The sequence below is a fragment of the Corvus brachyrhynchos genome, unplaced genomic scaffold (genome assembly GCF_000691975.1).
Source record: "Corvus brachyrhynchos isolate BGI_N302 unplaced genomic scaffold, ASM69197v1 scaffold114, whole genome shotgun sequence".
In the NCBI taxonomy this organism is placed as follows: domain Eukaryota; kingdom Metazoa; phylum Chordata; class Aves; order Passeriformes; family Corvidae; genus Corvus; species Corvus brachyrhynchos.
Window position 1 is genome coordinate 4,376,098 of NW_008238337.1, and position 7,840 is coordinate 4,383,937.

At 47.9% G+C, this 7,840-nt stretch overlaps 1 protein-coding gene across 1 annotated transcript in view; it reads right to left on the reverse strand.

The window, feature by feature from the left end:
- Window positions 1-7,010, reverse strand: part of FOXN4 (forkhead box N4) — a 16,015-nt gene extending 9,005 nt beyond the window's left edge. Inside the window, exon 1 of the mRNA XM_017734878.1 lies at window positions 6,918-7,010. Coding sequence (XP_017590367.1) covers window positions 6,918-7,000 — 83 coding nt within the window. The 5' untranslated portion in view covers window positions 7,001-7,010. The remainder of the gene's footprint in view (window positions 1-6,917) is intronic.
- Between the last annotated feature and the right edge of the window lie 830 nt (window positions 7,011-7,840).

The window sequence follows — 7,840 nt, forward strand, 5'->3', positions numbered from 1 at the left end:
TCGTTTCTCTTCTCTGCCCTTCCCTTCCCTTCCCTTCCCTTCCCTTCCCTTCCCTTCCCTTCCCTTCCCTTCCCATTTGAATTTACAGTTCTTTTAAAACCACCTCAGGCTGTTCACTATGGGTTGGGTTTTTTTGTTTGCTTGGGTGTTTTTTTTTTGTTTTTGTTTTGTTTCTGTTTGGGTTTTGTTTTGTTTTGTTTTAATGGATTCACTAGTTATCAGATTAACATTCAGTTAATTATGGGGGGAAGGGGGGGGAAGCATATTTAATCAGAATTACATCCCTGCCCACAGCAGAGGGTTGAAACAAGAAGATATTTAAGGTCCCTTCCAACCCAAACCATTCTGGGATTCTGCGATTCCATGATTTGGTAACTCTATGATTCCATGATTTCAAGTTTAAGGATTATTCTTCAGGCTGCCTTCAAAACCGATGTTGAGATCTCACACGTCTTAAAGAAGGTGAAACTTTTAAAGAATGCCCATTGCTGCCTGGCTGAGGTGTTTTAAAAGCCCGGGGATATTCTGTAGTGTAAACCCAGGACACGTCCCAGGCCACAGGCTCAATGTGTGCCCTGCTGTCAGTGAAGAAATTCTAATTTAACTGCAAAAAAAGAGACACCCGAGCACTGGAATAACCAACGTTGTCATCTCCTAGGGTTCAATCTTCCTGACCTGAAAATGCCCTGTGCCGAGACAGCTGCAGATCCATGAGTACGTGTTGGAATATCAGGTGGGATTGGATGCTGTTCCTCACCACCACCCTGCTTGTCTCACGTTGGAGGATAAACTCCAGGAGGATAAACTCCAGGAGGATAAACTCCAGGAGTCAGAGCTCCTGCCTTTGGCTGGGTGTTCACAGCCCCTGGCACAATGGGGCACTGTGGTAAAAGCAGCCTTTCAGTGCATGTAAATGAGATAAATAGTGATAGGCTGTAATTAATGCGCTGCTGAGCCTCCCCTGCTCATTCCCAGGGCTCCTGGAACAGCCATGGAGCCACTGAATCCCGGGAAGGGGAGGGTGCAGTCCCACCAAACCTGTTGCTAACGTGGTGTTATTTTTCAAGGTGTGGTGAAATCACCCAACTCCACTTTTACCCCTCTGCGTTCAACTCTCTGCAGGAGAACACCCCCTGCCTCTAGAAAGGGATGAGAACCCAGAGGGTGCTGAGGATTTAAGTCCTGGTTCTCCTGTGTATCCCAGGATGCTGATCCATAGATTCTCCTGTGAAAAGTGCCTGGAAAAGTGGAAGTGGCATGGAAATGCTCCATGGCACCGTTAGTCTTTGCTGTCTGCTCTGCAGTTATCTGCCCAAAATATTTATCCTGTCAGGGTAATGCTGGATCAGGAACACCTTGGAATGAGATCCCTTCCCAGATCTGATGCTGGGCTCACCTGGCAAAGTTCACCAGAGCCTGCCAGCACCACAAAATCTTCACTCACAGCTACCTGAAGGTATCTTTACCTTTTTCTCCCCCCCATCAAGAGCATCCTGCTGGCACAGCATGGAATTGGAGTCATTCCTGGCCTCACCAGGCAGGAATTTAACACCAGAGCTGGATGTGAGTCTGTACTCACCAGTGGGACTCTGCCACCTTTCCTCAGGCTGAGCTGTTGGAGGGAGCTGGATCTAAGGTGGTTCCTCACCTCAGGAACCACTGCCAGGGGAACTATCCATGAATTATCCACCTCCACATTGTGTGGGATGGCAAACTCATCCCTGGAGACTGTAAGGACCATCTCCTCAACAACCCAGTGTGTGGTGACAACTCATCACCTCCATCCCAAACACAGCCAGGCCAAAACCCTGCAGCTGCATTTGGGATATTTCACAGTTTTAAGTCTCAATGGACAGGTTTTTTTCCCATTCCCAGCACTGCCACCTGAGTTTTTAGCCCAGGCTTAGGTGACACAACTGCTCAACCAGCAGGAGGAATTGGGTGATAGGTCCTTAATTAGCTGTTTGCAATGGTTTGTCCAGCAAGAGACAATTGGACACGAAGAATCCTAAGAAAACCTTTTCTGGAAATGGTGATGAGAAACTGTTTTCATTTGTCTGGGATTACACAAAGTCCTCAGGACAAGCACAGAGAGTTCTTCTATGCAAGACAAGGAGAAGGTTTGCACTGTGACTCTCCAGCTGTGTCCATGTGAGAAGTGTCCTCTGTTCTACTGAAGGGTTCAACTTCCCCATCTCCTTCAGCTCCTCATTCCCACTGCTCTGCTCCTTCCCTTTATGCCCTTCCCCTCCCATTTTCCTGCCTTTCAAGTGCTTTTCCCCCCACAATTTTCTGGTTTCCACACTCATAACCAGCTGCCCCTTTCAGCTTGTTTCTGCCCCAGCTCCTCTTTGGCTTTACCCAGCTGCTCCCAGAGGTTTTGGTCTGTGATTCCTCCCTGAAGGCACAGCACACACCCAGTCCCAAACCATCATCCCACCCCCTCCCCATCTTCAACATCTCTGAGTTATTTCTGGCCTTGCTGGAAATCAGAACAGAAATTAAGCAGCTTTCTAGGGACAAAGAGAGTCCCTCCTTATCAAGAAGCATTGGATTATCAGAACCAAAACTGGTGAGGAAAAAGCAAATGACATTAACCTGGCAGGTGTTGCTGGCCTCCTTTCCTTGCACCATGCTGGACTCTCTGAAAATCTCCTGCAAAGGCACTTGGCACTAAGAACAGGCTACAGCTGCACTCCTTTTATCCATCCCAGCTCCACATTTGACAACCCCCATTACACCAGTTTGCTGTGGGATGAGTGGAAACTGGGTTACAGTAAAATGTGTAATACTTAAACCCGAGAGGAAATGAGGGGTGATGGCAGCACTGCACCCCCAGGCACTCATTCCCTGCTCTGCTCTAACCATCCCTAGGCTGGGATTTGCCAAATGCAGCTGGGATCTGACTCTGGAACCTGTTTGATCAAAAACCCCAAACCCAAACAAACCAAAAATCAGATCTGTGACCGATGTCAGAACAAGCAAAACGTGCTGAAGTACCAGGCACTGCAGGAATGTTACGTATTAAAAACAGGACCATGGTCTGACTGGAAACTGCTTTTTCCTTGGATCTTGCTGTTCATTAGCACTGGAGCCTTGTGTAGGTGTTACTGGAGTGTAAAGGGAATATCAGCTCTACACCCTGTCCCTGTGCAGGGTTGTCAGAACCCCCTCAATCTCTGGGCCTGCAGCAGCTCTGCTTCCTGCCCTTGTCAATGGGTGTGACGAGCCTCTGAGATCCCCAGGAATGCTGGAAAAGTCCCAATTCCCTTTCCCTTTCCCTGTTTTGGACAAGCACCCTTTCTGAGGTGAGGAATGAACCCGTTCTGGTCTCCCAGGAGCTCGAGGTGCTGCTCCAAACCGGCCCTTCCCAGCTCCGCCATCACCGCGGGACTTTGGGACAAGCGGAAGGCCGCAATTTTTTATTCCTCCAGATCAGCACATTTCAGGAGTGCTGAGGAAACAGTCGTGCTAATCCACTTAAATCAATCCAGTTTGACTGATTCCTTGGAGGTTTCTCACTTTTTTTTTTTTTGAAAGAATGAAGCAACTCCCGTGCTGGAATTCCTGAGGCACTCGGAGTCATTATCTCACTCCCTGTCAGACGAACACACGGGAATGTCATGGGAATGGACACTGGCATTTTCTCCAGGAGCAATTAGGGTGTTGTTAGTGATGCATTTGTAACCTTTTGTGTGCACACTCCCTCCCTCCCATCCATCCGTCCATCCATCCATCCATCCATCCCAGGGGACAGAGGTGTCACTTCCTCTCCAGAAACCCCAGTGCAAAAAAAACCAGGTATGAGAGCACCACTTAGAGCTAAAATGTGCTCAAATTCCAGATTTGTCACCTTTTTCCCCACTGGAATGCTGTCACATCCAGAATTTATGGATTACAGCAGCCCTGTGCTTCTTAATCTGATTTTACACTTTATGGCAATGTAAAGTAATTACAGCAAAAAATTGATCAGACTAATGAGCTAATGAATATAGACAATTTTTTTAAGAATCAAAAGGACAATTAAAATGGGGTAAAGGACACTATAATCCACTAATATGTTGAATTATTAATGATTAACACCTTTTGATCAAAAATAGATCTATTTAAAGCTTAATTCCTGTTCAACATACAGAGAATGCATGGCAAGGCCTTCGAAATGCTCCACAAGGCTTCTGGCAACTGGAAATACACAATAACATAAGAAAATAGAAATGTGGTCCTGACACCAAATATCATGGGATCAAATCTTAAAATCAAAATGATGGATTTCATATTTCAATTCAAAACATTGCTGGAAGACCACAGCGCCCAGGAGCTGAAGAACCTGGTGATTCCCAGGAACCAGCCTGTAGATCCCATGGGAAAAGCCTTGAGCCTGCTCCTAGAATTTGCACAGCTCTGTGCTGAAACAACCACAAAGCTTGTGGTCTGCCCGTGCTGTGATTTAAAATCCGAATTTAACTAAACCACATTAAATTATTAATTATGATTAACAGGGATAAAGCGCTGAGGGTTCAAAAACGCCGGTGCGTTACAATTCTCTGCTTTCGTTCCCTTAAATGTGATTTGGGATCATTAGAAATATCTGCCAGCCCTCTGAGGATGAATATATTGAATATGGTGGTGTTTTCTGGAGGAAGCGAAGAGAGGCAGCTCCTAAAATAAAGAATTACTTTGCATTGCAGCCGGGCAGTGACAGCACCATAAAAGCAGGCAGTGGAGGAGATCTGATGGCCTTTAATCATCCCTGTGCTGTTTTATATCCCACAGCTGCACTGGTGGGAGAGATATTTGCCTAAAATCATTTCGCTGGGGTGCAAAAAGTCCTGGGATTTCTCCCAGCAGCCAGAAGCAGCCCAAGCCTCATCACCACCCTGAGCCACGTCAAATTTACTGCACGTGCTTTGGAGCTGCACAGTTCAAAGATCTGCTGAAATCAGGGATTTTTTTCCCCCACATTTCTTTTACAAAAAAAAAAAAAAATCCCAAAATCCCAAGTTTTCCAGCTGTAAGCATAATCTGCCTGCAAACTGATGGGTGTTTGGGGGTTTGATCCCCTCCCTTCCCAGCCTTTCCTCCTCGCAGCAAAGCCGGGGCTCCTCCAAGTCCAACTGTCCCATTGAAAGATTCCAAGTGAGACAGAAGAGTATTCTCAGCACAGCCCCAGCCTCCCACTCGCTAATTGGAGGCCATTCCCCCATTTTGTGGAGCCTTGATGCTCCCCCATGGAGAACTCGGGACTGTGGGTTCCAGTCTTGGACTGTGGTGACAGCAGGAGAGTAAACAGAGCTGATAGAATTTGACAGGTCTATTCTTTTCCTAAAATCATTCAGTCTAAAAGATTTTCTTTTACATAATCCAAAGTGTTTTCTCATGAAGTAGGACAAATACTGCTCTGCATTTATGCTGCAGTTCAGATTTTATGCATTTTTATCAGAATTTGCCACTATTAAACGAGGTCGAATAATTCGTTTTAAAGCCGCGGTAAAGAAATCGCAAGTGGGTGAAAAACTTTAGAGAGCTGAGTTCAAAATGTTTCGTGAAGAACCCAAAGCTGGTTTTTAAGAAGAGGAAAGCCAGAAAGTTATGATTTTTTTTAACTGCAGTAAGATAAATCCTATCTTTCTCCCCCAAAAAGCCAGTTTTTTTCCTGCAGCTCGAAGTTAAAGAATACTTCTCTCCCTAAAAAAGGGGGCTTTGTTAAGGTGCTGAGTTCTGAAGATTCAGCCTTAAATCCATGCCCCCAGAAGTCCCTCTCACCCACACCCTTCCTTAAATCCCGAATAATTTCTTCACCAATATTTACGGAGCCAAGAAAAATGCCCAGAGCAAACAGTGCCTCGGTAAACAGCAAAAACAGAGCCACAAACCTTTTACCCCAGAGGCTGCAGGGACTATAACAAATCCCTTGTTGAGCTGCAAGAGGCTGCGCTGCAGCGTTTGCATTTTGAATAGAGACAGGCTGGGAGAAGAATACCTGCAGCAGCCCCAGGAAAGGTTGCAAACCCCTCAGGCTGGGAGGAAGGAGTCTCTCAATGCTCATTTTAAAGAAAAAGAAAATAATTTTCTTCTGGTTTGCTCTACGTTGTTTTTTGTTTTTTTTTTTTTTTTTGTGAACTGGGATGTGTTGTGTGTGTTCTGTATTTCTTGGAGCTTTGCATCATGTGACAAAATGTATCCTAACATAACCCAGGGCTCTGTAACTCATGCAGAACCCTCCTGTAACCTCTAACAATGCTTTGAAATGATAAATGGAAGCACGGTGGTGCAGGTAAATTAAATTACGAAAGGCTCTTGGCAAAGCCAGGTTTGTTCCCACCCATATTAAAAGCCCTTTGACGTGTCAGTGCTTTGGAGGGTTGCACAAGTGCTTGTTTTAATTCAAAACTCCTCCACTGTCTCTTGCACTTGTTCAGTCTCTCCATGACTGCTCCATAACAATGCAAAAAGTGATCTGAAAGGGAACTTTTAAATTATTATGATTTAACGAGAATATCCTTCTCTGGCAATGCTTGCCCAGGACAGAGAATTTAGAGAGAGGTCAGCCCAAGGTCGGGGAGGTGTTTCTCAAATACAGGTTAGTATCAAAATCAGAGAATCATAGAATTATGGAATGATTATGGATGTAAAAGACCTCCAAGATTATCAAGTCCAGCCTGCACCCAAATGCCCCCATTGTGAGTGCTTTAAACAGCAACGTTCCTAAATAAGGAATGCATTGTAACTGCTCATCAGCTTAGAAATCTTATTTAGAGTGGGGAAATAATGCAGATAACTTAAAAAAAAGTAAAGAAGAGGAAGAAAAGTGGATTTCTACATGCTAAAGGGATTTTTTAGGAAACGAGGAGGAAGCAACGGGAGTGGCCAGCTGTGCCAGTGCAGTGCACGTTTTTTTGAAACGGAGAAAACCTCACCTGTACTCCTGCGAGGGGTGGTGGTTTTGCCCTGAATTCCTAATGATTCCTGACATTATGGACGGGATATCACTCTCTATCATCTCCTGGGAAAGCAGCAGAAGGCAGCGGTCAGCAGCAGTAGCTATCCAGCACTTCAGCAGCGGCGGGAGGCACCGACCCCGGTGGAGCCCCGGCACCGGGGCACGGCACAGCCCGGCGCTGGCACCGGCACCCCCAGGCGCGCTGGTGGCACTGGGAAGGGCAGGAAAACACTTCACGGGGGATACTGCCATCCCAGAGAGGGACCCCTGAGGGAGGGACAGCTACGGACAGGGGATGTGGGTACCGGGAGCACCGAGCCAGCCAGGAGCGCTCCCGCCTTGGGCTGCTCTTGTCCCCCAAACAGCGTCCGTCGCATTTTGGATGAAAAAGCTGCGGGAGCTGCTGCGGTTGCCCCGGGGATGAGGGGAACCGGGAGACCCCAGCCCTGGACGCCCAGGGATGGAAGGGGAGCCCGGGAGATTCCCAGAATCGCTGCCCCACAGATGGAGGGAGCCTGGTGGTTCCCAGCCCCGCTGCCCTGGGGATGGAAGAAGAACCCGGGAGAACCCCAAAACCGCTTCCCCGGGGATGGAGGGAGCCAGGGAGAACCCCAGCCCCACACCCGCGGGAATGGAGCGAGCCCGGAAAGATCCCAGACCCGCTGCCTCGGGGCTTAAGGGGAGACCGGGTCCCCAATGCCGCTGCCCCGGGGATGGAAGAGCCCGGGGGTCCCCAGCCCCGCTGCCTCAGGATGGAGCGAGCCCTGGGATTCCCAGCCCCTCTGCCCTGGGGATGGATGGATGGATGGAGGGAGCCCGGGGGTCCCTATCCCCGCTGCCCAGGCATGGAGGAAGCCCGGGGGTCCCCATCCCCGACCCCCAACCCCCGCCCAGCGCTGC